The sequence below is a fragment of the Eucyclogobius newberryi genome, unplaced genomic scaffold (genome assembly GCF_026437365.1).
Source record: "Eucyclogobius newberryi isolate DKJ021-1_F unplaced genomic scaffold, fEucNew1.0.hap1 SCAF_19, whole genome shotgun sequence".
NCBI classification, from domain to species: Eukaryota; Metazoa; Chordata; class Actinopteri; order Gobiiformes; family Gobiidae; genus Eucyclogobius; species Eucyclogobius newberryi.
The window spans coordinates 32263599-32276362 of NW_027315823.1; the positions used below are offsets into that span (position 1 = coordinate 32263599).

The 12764-nt window shown below is 41.4% G+C and overlaps 1 protein-coding gene across 2 annotated transcripts in view; it reads right to left on the minus strand.

The window, feature by feature from the left end:
- The window catches only part of atp2b2 (ATPase plasma membrane Ca2+ transporting 2), a 102659-nt gene that overhangs the window by 37699 nt on the left and 52196 nt on the right, over positions 1-12764 (minus strand). For both annotated transcript variants that reach the window (XM_072452675.1, XM_072452674.1), the window contains 3 exons: positions 12434-12595; positions 7227-7441; positions 6239-6481 (listed from right to left, as the gene is read on the minus strand). In XM_072452675.1, coding sequence (XP_072308776.1) covers positions 6239-6481; positions 7227-7441; positions 12434-12595 — 620 coding nt within the window. The remainder of the gene's footprint in view (positions 1-6238; positions 6482-7226; positions 7442-12433; positions 12596-12764) is intronic.

Here is a 12764-nt window from a genome sequence, read left to right on the forward strand (position 1 = left end):
CGCAAAGCCATATGAATAAATCATATAAATAAAGCTTCTAGTAAATACCCTTTATATCACCGCCACTACAGGCCGCTGAGCTGTACTGCAGGAAGCTTGATTCTTCTTCTCCCACAGCTGTTCAGTCTGTGGCCGTGTTCAGAGGCTCGTTCATGCTCCGCTCTCTAATATGAGCTTTAAGAACCAGAGCGGAGAGCAGCTTCTTTTAGAGCTCTGCACATGCTCTGAGGAGCACACAGCCTCAAACCCATGGATCTGTGCTCAAACCACGCTGAAGAAACATGTGTGGGAATCAAGGATGTTTTGCCCTAACTGAGCATGTGCAGAGGAGAAGAGAAGCAACAGCAGCTCCAAGTTACAACAAGGGACTTAAAAACTATAATTTTGTTTGTAGCTATGGCTTTGTTCATGTGTCTAATGATTAGAAGTTAGTTAGAAATACGGGCAGTATTTTAATAACATAGAGCGCTAATGTGTGTAATAAATTGATCAGCGAAGTGAGACTATTCCATTCAGCAGTTTAAACAGACATGATAGTTTAGCTCAGTTGGATAGGAAGTTGCCTTGACGCGGGAGAGGGGGGTTTGAGACTGACCTTTACATGTATGCTTTTTTCCTTCACTTTTGCCTGAACGTTATCCTCTCAATATTGACGCACACCCCAGGTCTGCTTGCCCATCCATAAAAGTCCCCACACACTACTGTTATATTTTTCAATATATAATCAGAATCAGAATTACTTTTATTCATGCCCAATGGGAAATAATGTAATTGATGATAGATTATACTTGTATTTATATAAGTCTATTCTCTTTGTACTTTGAGCGGTAGAGGGTTGAATAACTAAACTCAATTGCTCATTATAGATACAAACAAGGGGGTCATTCTGCTATTTATCCATTGCAGCTTCTTTAGTGATTGTACATTTAACAAAACGTTTACCGAGATTATCCGGTTATTGTGTCAGTGGCATGAAGTACTTTTCAATATTGTCGTTTACATTTGCTTCTGTAATATACTGCACTTCAAAATGTGTTATCGTGACAGGCCTAATTACACATGTATGAAGCTTGTATAAATGTAACAGCAGATTGACAAACATTGTTAAGACCTCTTATTGGAGCTGGTGGCAGATCTTCCACACAGAACAGACGTAAACATAGAATAACTTGAGCTCAGATGGTGCAAAACAAACACAAATGGGATGAATCTCGCCTCCACTCGCCCAGTGCCACTCCCGAGCTGCTGCTGTGTTCTTATATAAGAGGCCAATCCAGTGGGATGCAGAAAGGCTATAGAAGCTTTGATGGCCGCAGCACAAAGACACAAAAGCAAAGAGGCAGCCTTTGATAGCCGTATCAGCCCGGCGCCTCTGGGTTTATAATGGCCCACTACTATAGCTCCGGTCTGGTGTCAGTGCATTCATGCTTTACAGTGCAGGGGCTTCACTCTCACATTTAGGACACGCACCAGTGGACACACTACAGCGTCCTATACGTGTCCATGGACTGAGCTGTGTGGCGTGATGAGCTCAGAAATGGATGCAAATATTCTGAAAGTGCTGCGTGTCTTCACATCAAAAACACAGCGACAGGCCATCAGCGTCATGCCACGGGTGTCGTCTTCAAGAGAATTAAAGCATAGTGCACAGCCAATCAGCCCGAAGCATACGTAGTTTCCTGCATATCATACTGTATGTGTGCCGTGCGTCGTAAAACTTTCCATTCATGCTTATTTAAAAACTAAGGGATCATGGGTAAGGTACTCTCAAGCAAATGTACTGGACTTACGTTTTGTGGAGTTGTTTAGGAGTGACTCAGAGAAGAAGAATTCAATGGATTTAGTGATTTGGGGTAATATTGATGCTTTGGTAAACTTGTTAGTGTGTTCTTTATGCTATAGTTATCTGAATAACTGTTCATATGTTACGTTAACATACCAGACACTTACCACAGTTCTTTGTCTGTGCGTCATGTAGCTGACGGTGTTCATTTAAATTGCATTCCAAGATTAAACGTCTGTTCTTTCCCCAAAAATGTGACTTATATATGTTTTTTATATATTTTGTGGAGCAACCAAAAAATGTGGACCTGGAACTAAATAAAGATAATACTTGGACCAAATCAAGTCTGAATCTGGACTAAATTTAAACCAGGACGAATGTGAACAGAACCTTTATGGTTTATACACCTGCACTCCACATGCACTTGGTACTTGAAATAACCTGTTTGATGAATGGAGGGATTAAACTGACTTGCATTGTATTATGTACAAAGACCCACTGCTGGGGCCTAATTCCCTCAGCATAAAGCTTCAACAAATGTACAACAAATGCATATGAGGTGGCACAGCATTCTGCAAAGATAATATTGTGTGGCTTTACAACAATCAGCTACGGTCACACTTACACTTAGATAAAAGGCAACAATATGCGTTTTCATAGATGGTATGGTCTTTATGGTCTTTATCAAAAGGAAAGATGCATTGTAGGGTTGTAGCAAGAGATGCTACATTTCCATCCATCCATTTTCTACCGCTTGTTCCCTTTCGGGGTCGCGGGTGACTGGAGCCTATCCCAGTGACTTCGGGCCTTAGGCGGGGTACACCCTGGACAGTGGCCAACTCGTTGCAGGGTCTGATGCTACATTTCAATATAAATATAACATAAATAAAATATAATAGATATAGATGTATATATAGATACAAAATCAAAGATGACTACATATCCCATGATACTTTGTGCCAAGACAACAAGCGCTAAAGGAGACGACCAACAGTAGTGCTGAAGTACAGTGTGGTACTCATGGATCTAACAAATACTTAAAGCCCTTAAAGAGGTTTAAAGCCCAGACTGGAACTTTTCTGAGAGTCATATTGTCATAGCAACAGCACAAGGTCCAGAGCTGCAGAATACACAGAGATCCACGTGTTTTATAATGTAAATTTGACTGCCGTTTTATTTAATCTTTATATGTTTATGTATTATATGTGTTTGTAGAGCACAAAACAATGTAGGGCTTAAGTCAAAGTACTTTACAGAATAACAAAGTGGTAGCTATAAAATTACAATACAATAAAAATTATACTTATTTCTATAAATTATACTTTATAACAAGGTCCACCAGGCTATCCACAGAACATGTTCTTAAAACCAGGTACATTTTTTACTTTAGAAAACGAATCACCGAACAATGAATAAGAATAGATAATATGGCAAATATGCTTATTATTGTAAGCAAAACCTTAATATCATGGCCTTGTCGATGATACCGTGGGCCCTCCCGCAATATCGCAATAAATATCGTAGTGTGAGATTTGCATATCATTACATAACTAGTTCACTCGCACTCATTTTTAGGTCTGGTGCACAAATGTTTTTAGACAAGTGCATGTGATCATCTCTGTTGGGAATGAGTTCCACTGACTCATTGACATAGTAGAGAGGCTGATCTAGCAAAGGAAGTTCTATATTTTGGGACGCTGCACTCTCCTCTTGAGGTAGATGACGACCCACTTGATCTATAGATAAAACTAAAATTTTTAGGGGGTAATAAAAAAAAGCCTGGTTGTATTAAATCAAATCAATATTGTGTTTTATTAACCTTTATTTAAGTAAAACATCCATTCAGATCAAAACCTCATTTTAAAGGGTGACCTTGGGAAAAGTGAAAATGAATAACTATGTTTGCTTGAACTCAACTTGTTTCTCTTCGCCATATAGTATAGAATTATGTAAATTATTGTTAATGTTGTTTTTAAGGTATGCCAAATTTGAATATCGAATACATCGTTTATAAAAAAACAAAAATGATCTTGTAATCTTTACAACATGTGACATTTCCATACTTTTTCGCACTATTGTCAGTAGAACTAACACATTTAAAAAAACTATCTTCTGATTATTGTAATTAAAATACACCCCCCACTAAAATCTCTATATTACTTCTGTCAATATCCCTCACCTGTCTTGCACGACACTATCTTAGGTCCTGAAAATGCTTTCCTTTCCGCTTGGACTCAATAAACACCTCGACTATCCTCAGACTAATAATGTCCACAGGGGGAGGAAGTGAAATCCTCCTGGTCCGGACGGCTTATTCTTGATGCTGTTTCTATAAGGACCTTAACGCCTCGGTCAGCCATAAGTGATACAGGAAGGATTAGCTGTCGCAGATCAGCAGAAAGTTACTGCTCAAAACGTGCCGCAAACTGATTAAGAGTCAATGTAAGATGTTGTGGTTTCTACCAACTGCTCGATTGTGACAAAATGATAATGATTCAGCGAAATATGAGCTAAGCCGGTTGCATGTTCGGTGATTAAAGGCTAAAACTCCATCTGTCCGTGTGCAGTCTATTTATCTATTACCGATTGTTGCCCGGGCTAATTGGCTTGGTAGAATTTGGTCCTTGCCTCTTCCCTGTAAACAAGGAGGCCATCTTCAGCACTCAGAAGGATTGGATTCAATTACAGTCGGCTACGGTCTGCATATCAGATAAGACCGAAATAACACAAGCGTTCTGAAGGTGACAAGTTGAGTGAACGCTGGATGAATAAAAAGCAGCAGCCAAGGACGCAAAGGTCTGAAGTGGGAGACTCTCATCTCAGGCGTTTGCTGAGCTCGGCTTAAGAGGCTTTAACATACATTGAAGTCATTAAGTCGGGGAGGAAAATAAGATCATGATATGAAAACTCTTTTGCCCCGCCCTGGAAATACGGTCCATCATGACTTTGGCGGTGTTCAAAGTAGAGTAGATCGGAAATCAAATACTAATTAATGAATAAAACTAGTATGAGAACGAGACTTAATTGAGCATGTATCAACACTGAAAAACAACAAAAACATTAAATAGGACAAAATGTGACTTTGCTTAAACAGTTTTAGGATGTATCTGAGCTTTATAAGAAATAGAAGATCAAAATGTTTGATAAAGAAAGTACAATTTGTTTGTATTAAAAATGTCAGTCTATTGTCTAATACTTATTATCATTTTAGTATCCTTATTTTTGTTTAAGAATGTATTCGATCCCAGTTAGTCTTTGGTATCGAAATCAGTATCAAGGCCAAGATAAAGACCTATCTGTTCACAAATACAAAATTGTAAATTGTACTGTAATTGTATTGTTAATGCTTTTAATGCACAATGGAAAGTACTTTGGTTCAGCTGTTGCTGTTGTCAAGCACTATACAAATAAAGTTTGATTGATTGAAGTTTAAGTTCTGCTTCCAAAGGGAGTTAATTACTAGTGTGTTTAGCATCCGCAGAGCCTCCACAGTCAGTGTTTTAACTGCTCTCGGCGTTATCGGTGTTGACAAATTCACATTCTTCTTTTTGTGGTATTAAAATTGGTATCGAGTTTGAAATGTTAGTACTGTGACTGCAGTGTGCATTTAAATTGTATCACATTATTAGACTTTCATATCACCCACAAAGTAAACAACAATTTATAATGTGTATGCAACGGCCAAGTCTCACATCAAGCTTTCAATTTTCTACCAAGAGTAAATGTATTGTGCTTTGAATCATAATTTACACCACTTTTCTTTATAACTGCGTTATAAATTATGTAAGTCTGAGAGCATTCTGCAACTTTCCATAACTCTCACTGTGGCTGCAGAGAAAAGCACATTGTCTTGGCTGGCTTCCATTTTCAAAACCAAAACGGTTCTTGCTGAGTGGGACATAAAAAAGATGTTGATGTCCCTTCCTATTAGATTACTTAGTACTGCATTTGTGTTTGCATGACATTATTACCACACACATATAAATACATAATAACTGTTAATGAGTCAATAATGAAAAGCTTCTTAAAAAGAGTGTGTAGAAATCAAGTGCTTTAACAAGATGATCATTTTACAATGATCTGTGTGCATATAACAATAATGGGGTATAATATGAATTAAGAATGAATTAAGAAGTTGTTAATAGTCTATACTGATCTAAAATGTTGACTATAACAAAGATGACCGGTAATGACTCCACACTATACATTGAATTGTTCAAATGTAAATATAAAGGTGCCGTGTTAGGATTGGGCACAAGCCTGTAATGGGAAAGGGAAATGGTTTAAGATAGTTGTCGGTAGCTGTGTTTGGCGTTCTGCAAAACAACGCTGCATAAAACTGTTGATAAATGTCACACTTGGTGCCTTGTGCTTTTGGCAGCAATGGCCGCAGTTTATTTATGGTAATTCATTATATAAATAGTTTACAATGTGACTCAAAGTGCTCAGTCTCACCAGTATCTTGGTGGTGTAGGCGCTGTTGAGGGAGATGGCATTGACAAGTAGCTCCAGGGACTTGGGCGGCAGGACTCCAGGGTCTGGGATCTCCTTGTAGTGCATATCTGCCATGTACACCTGCACGACCGTCATGCGGTTTGTGGTTAGAGTCCCTGTCTTGTCGGAGCAAATGGCTGTGGCGTTCCCCATCGTCTCACATGCATCCAGGTGACGCACAAGGTTGTTGTCCTTCATCATTTTCTGTTGACATCAGATGACACAAGGTCAACACATACTTTACATCAGACACAGCCACGTGTAAGAAGTGATGGGCTACAATTACTCCACATTTGACTTTAGCCCAGGATTTTGGCAAATTTTGAATCAATGGTACTTTCAGGAGTAATTTTGGAATCCGCTATCATTAGATCATAAAAAAGCCATTTTTGTTTCCTGCGTCATATTCAAAAGGTGTGAATTTTAACTTTTCCGCTCAAGTGATCACCACCTGCTTGTCTCAGAGTCAGCAAGTTTGAGGGAGTTTGTGTTTTTGTCTGTACGTACACTTTTATTCAGAATTCAAGATCAAGTTATGAGATAAATGAGACCCCAGATCAGTGGATAGGTGATCCCACTCACTCTAAAAATGCTTGTCTAGGTACATTTTTGCAATTAAAACAAAGAATAAACTAATACATGAATGAAAGAGAGATAAGTTCAACGTCATTCTGTGGAACATTCCAGGCTCTATGTAGACATCTACATAGAGCCTCCTGTCAGAGAAACCTATAATCATTATTAGTAGTTTACAACCTGTTCTGAAAATTATGCATTTCAACTTTGCGTTTCTCTGTTCTTCAAGAAAATTATCAGCAAATATTCTCTTACTTGAATAACCATTTGGTACAACTTTAAGTAATATAATGTGAAAGTACCTGTGCTGTTTCCTATTTCTGAATGTAGTAGTAGTAGTAGGTGATAAATGAGAGAATGTTTTGTTCCTTACTTTGACAGAGTAGGCCAGGGAGATAGTGACAGCTAACGGCAGCCCCTCCGGCACAGCCACCACCAGCACAGTGACTCCGATGATGAAGAATTTGACAAAGTACTGAACGTAAATGGGAGTGCACTCGGTCAGCCAGGGACGCTTCTGCAGCACGAAGTTATCGATGGCGAAGAACAGGACCAGAATGATGACGGTGATGGCCGACATAAGCAAACCTGGAAAGAAATTAGACAACAAAAATATTTATAGAAAGATTGGAAAAAATGGGTGCAGAAGATGCTGAATTCATAATAAGACAAGACTTTTCACACCCTACTGACTCAGTGTCTTCTATAGCATCACCATAACCACATAATAAAGTCCTGCAAATTATGTTTCAATCTGGACAGTGAAATTGCAACCTTTTGACCGCCATCCGGACGTAATTTTCAATCCGAAGGTACTGGATTAGTCTTGTTCTAAGGGAGGAGTCATGACGTAAAACTGCTCTGTCTTTCTTTTACCTCCTCATTGTTCTCTGCCTCACAGCTCCTCATTGTGACCTATTATTCTCTGCCCGCTTTTTCATCGCATTTGACTGGCTTTATTTCTTACTTGGCTTTCTTTTTCAACAGAAATGCCCTCTTTCAAACCACCGCTTCTCCCTGCTTAAAATCTGCACCTAAAAGTGTCTCAATTTCAAAAACAGTGCAATGATTACCACCTTTGACACATTTTCAACCCCAGTATAGAATTAAACTATATCTTGCATTTATTAAATTATGGATTTTTTAGATAAAGTTAGGGAGGTGTTAGCGTGATTGATTATTAATAGTTATTAGAGTATTTATATAGCACTTTTCCACCTACAAGGCGCTCTATTAGGAAATGTGGGTGAAGTGTCTTGCCAAAGGACACAAGGACATTTCCTCTAGCGCCCCACTGTGGCACCTGTTGTTCCAGCGGTCTCCCAGACCTTGCCGTGCTTAGCTTCCGAGAGCGCATTGCCTGCTAACACCTCCCTAGTGATTGCTTTGTATATAGTGTCAAGTAGATACTTATTTTAAATGTTATGACACCTAGATATCCATAAGAATGTCATGTTTGTACAGTTATAAGGCTTGAGGTGACTATGGTGACGTTGCAGGCTGAAGAATGCCATAAGTCCAACAGTAGCAGCAGCTGCTGCTGCTGCAGCAGCTGCTGCTACTGCTGCTGCAGCTGCTGCTGCTGCTACTGCTGCTGCAGCTTCTACTGCTGCTGCTGCTGCTGCTTCTGCAGCTGCTGCTGCTGCTGCTGCAGCTGCTGCAGCTGCTGCTGCTGCTGCTGCTGCAGCTGCTGCTGCTTCTGCTGCTGCAGCTGCTGCTGCTTCTGCTGCTTCTGCAGCTGCTGCTGCTGCTGCTGCTGCTGCTGCTGCTGCTTCTACTGCTGCTGCTGCTGCTGCTTCTGCAGCTGCTGCTGCTGCTGCTGCAGCTGCTGCAGCTGCTGCTGCTGCTGCTGCTGCAGCTGCTGCTGCTGCTGCTTCTGCTGCTGCTGCTGCTGCTGCTGCTGCTTCTTCTGCTGCTGCTGCTTCTGCTGCTGCTGCAGCTGCTGCTGCTGCTGCTTCTTCTGCTGCTGCTGCTGCTGCTTCTGCTGCTGCTGCTGCTGCTGCTGCTGCTGCAGCTGCTGCTGCTGCTGCTGCAGCTGCTGCTGCTGCTGCTTCTTCTGCTGCTGCTGCTGCTGCTTCTGCTGCTGCTTCTGCTGCTGCTGCTGCTGCTGCTGCTGCTGCTGCTGCTGCTGCAGCTGCTGCTGCTGCTGCTGCAGCTGCTGCTGCTGCTGCTTCTTCTGCTGCTGCTGCTGCTGCTTCTGCTGCAGCTGCTGCTGCTGCTGCTGCTGCTGCTGCTGCTGCTGCTGCTGCTGCTGCAGCTGCTGCTGCTGCTGCTGCTGCTGCTGCTGCTGCTGCAGCTGCTGCTGCTGCTGATCCATCTCTCGTGCCACATTGTTATGACACTGTCCCCATTCATACACCTCTGGCCTGCAGCCTGAAATTCAAATTATACAACAGACTATGGTTGTTGAAGAACATTTGCTACTAGAAAAAAGCTTAGCTGTTGATAGGGTAACAAGAATACTGAGGTCGGTGAAGGGAGAATAGCTTGTAAAAAAATATATTTTAAAAAGCCTTGTGTAAGACTTGTTTTAAAACTAAGAGGCAGTTAAAACATGCATTTTTAGGTTGTTAGTTTTGTATTTTTATATCCATTTCTATTTATCCGTGTAAAGCACTTTGTGATTTAAAAGGCTGCATAAAGAGCAGAATAACTTAACTTAACTTATAACTTATACAAATGGGTAAAAATGTATATTAAAAAAAATCTACAGTTTGTAGTTAATTTGTTTACAATTTGTACATACATGAATACATGAACCCGACACCAAGACACTATAATCACTTTTGAGCACATTTCCAATGGATAGTCTTAATATTGTCTGAATATCGTCTGAATATTGTCTGAATATCGTCTGATTATCGTCAACAAATATGAAGATATTAATTTTTCAATATCGCCCAACACTATGCAGCATACGTTAGTGTAATAAGGCAAGTAGGAAATCTGCCATACAAAGAGTGTTCATAAATCTTGCAAAACAAAATCCCCCTGAAGGTAGATCTAAATAATCCATGTAGACCTTATATATAACCATATATAATCAGAAAGGATTAAGCCTGTCTGTGGATTGACTAATGGTAAATAGGCCCAAATTTGAGGAAAGAAGAGGTAAATTACTAAATAATGTTTGCTAAGGCTCATGTGGAGATTGCAGGTAAAATAAATAAACACACACAATATGCAGCGCTGATTGAGCTCTACACTGTTGTTTTGGTCTGATTACAAGTGTGAGTAGACCCGCAAATAGCTGGGCAGGCTTGAAGATTTCATAATTTGACAACCTAATAGTAGTATTGAAAGAAAAGTTTTGCCATTTTTTCTATAAAAGAAAATGGAAATGCAACAGGCGTCTGTGCATTACTGCTGTGTCGTTGGGCACAACACTATTTGCCTCCAGTGTCTTTGTGCAGTCCTATATGAACGGGTGTGAGAATGGATGAGTGGTTTGTTGATATTAAATGCTTTAAATGCCCATTCCAGTCTGTTTAATCCCACATTTGTCCAGGAGTGTTCCATTGTAGATGATTGTATCTGGACACTTTATAGAAAAACAAAAACAGAGCAATGTAGTGTATTCTATCCAATTCAGTGAAGAAAGTTGTAAAGAGGTCCCGCCCAGTGGGCAGGGCCTACACAGAGTAGGATAAATATCTGAGTTTCCAGACTCGATCTGCAGATTGAGAATGACTCTTGGATGAGAGTCTAAAAGTTTTGCTTTTCTAAGAACAGTGTGTAGACGACTACAACTGAATATTAAATTGCCCATTGGTGGTCAAATATAAAATTTGACCATACATGGATACAAACCGAGGGTTCATGGGAGTTTGCCCAACCAGTCCACATGTGCTTTGTGGATCTGGAGAGGGCTTTCGACCGTGTCCCTCGGGGTGTCCTTTGGGGGGTGCTCCGGGAGTACGGGGTCCGGGGCCCTTTGCTCAGGGCTGTCCGGTCCCTGTATGACCGGAGCAGGAGCTGTGTTCGCATTGCCGGCAGTAAGTCAGACCTGTTCCCAGTGCATGTTGGACTCCGCCTGGGCTGCCCTTTGTCACCGGTTCTGTTCATAGTTTTTATGCACAGAATTTCTAGGTGCAGTCAGGGGTCAGAGGGTGTCCGGTTTGGGGACCACAGGATTCCATCTCTGCTGTTTGCAGACGATGTTGTCCTGATGGCTCCATCAAACCCGGACCTGCAACATGCACTGGGACGGTTTGCAGCCGAGTGTGAAGCGGCTGGGATGAGAATCAGCACCTCCAAATCCGAGGCCATGGTTCTCGACCGGAAAAAGGTGGCTTGCCCTCTCCAGGTGGGTGGGGTTGTCCTTGCCCCAAGTGGAGGAGTTCAAGTATCTCGGGGTCTTGTTCACGAGTGAGGGAAGGATGGAGCGTGAGATCGACAGGCGGATCGGTGCAGCGGCTGCAGTGATGCAGTCGCTGCATCGGACCGTTGTAGTGAAGAGGGAGCTGAGCCGAAAGGCAAAGCTCTCGATTTACCGGTCGGTCTACATTCCTACCCTCACCTATGGTCATGAGCTTTGGGTAATAACCAAAAGGACAAGATCGCGGATACAAGCGGTCGAAATGAGTTTCCTCCGCCGGGTAGGTGGGCACGCCGGAGGGAGTATGTCTCTCGGCTGGCCTGGGAACGCCTCAGGATCCCCCCGGGGGCGTTAGAAGAAGTGTCTGGGGAGGAGGAAGTCTGGGAGTCCCCGCTTAGACTGCTGCCCCTGCGACCCGGCCACGGATAAGCAGAAGAAAATGGATGGGTGGATGGATGGATACAAACCTGTTATATTCAATATATACTGCAGTGACACAGTGGTTAAGATACATTTTATTAGTACATTTGGTAATAAAAAATATGGTTTATAATGCATTAATAAGCACTAATTTGTCGTTGAACCTGTCTTTGTTTATTTATAATTATATTACAAGCAATTATAACCCATCTACTTATTATCGAACATTATTTAAAAGATTATTTCTCGTGTGGTATTAAATAATATGTATTTGTCTCCAATAGCATGTTCAAGACAAGTCGTCTGTTTCTATTTGAATACCGATACCTTTTATGCATGCCCTTTGTTTTATCATAGTTTATATTCTCTACTCCAATCCTCTCTCTTCCTAAGTGGCTCCACAGTCTTTCCCCAAATGGAAGCTCCTGGACCATCTGCAGCCATCCGTATGTGGGAGTAGGATCTTTCCTCCACTGTGGTTCACCTCCAGGTTTCTTCTTTTTGGTTTCTGTAGTTTTTTTCTTGCCGAGAAGGAGGGTCTAAGGACAGGGGGCACTCTGGGACAGTTATCCATTTTCAAAATTCCTGTGAACAGGAATCAGCTTTTGATTGCTTCATTGTTTGATTATCTAACCTTCTGTTTTTAAGATTTACAATTTCACATTAAATCAAGAAATGTGGGCAAAAGCCTCGTCTCTTTGACTTGAACCACCAGCTCAGTCACTAATGCTCCTTGTTTTTGGCCTTGATGGAATAAGTTTTGATTCAACTGTGTATTCGAGATTAATAAAGCTTGACTTGACTTGAGTGATAATGTCGTTCTGAACTTGTTCGAACTGTACCTGCTTTTCCGATTTGCACGGCCAGTTTTGTGAGCTTCCCCTGCAGCACAGATTTTTCCTTTTTGGGCGCAGACACTTTCTTCCTCTCCTTCTCTTCCTCGCCTCCCTCTGCGCTCTTGAGGGGCTGCATCTCCATGGCAGCCGCACCGTCCTGCTTCTTGACTGTGGAGACAGCACACGGGACAGTGGTGTCACACACAAGACAGGGTCGACACAGAGGTATCGACAGCTCCTGCACAGCTTACACATGAAATAAATCACAAGTGCATTGTTTATTATGTGTTTTGTTTTTCCAATAAAAAACAACAACTTCTAATACTTTATGTTCAAA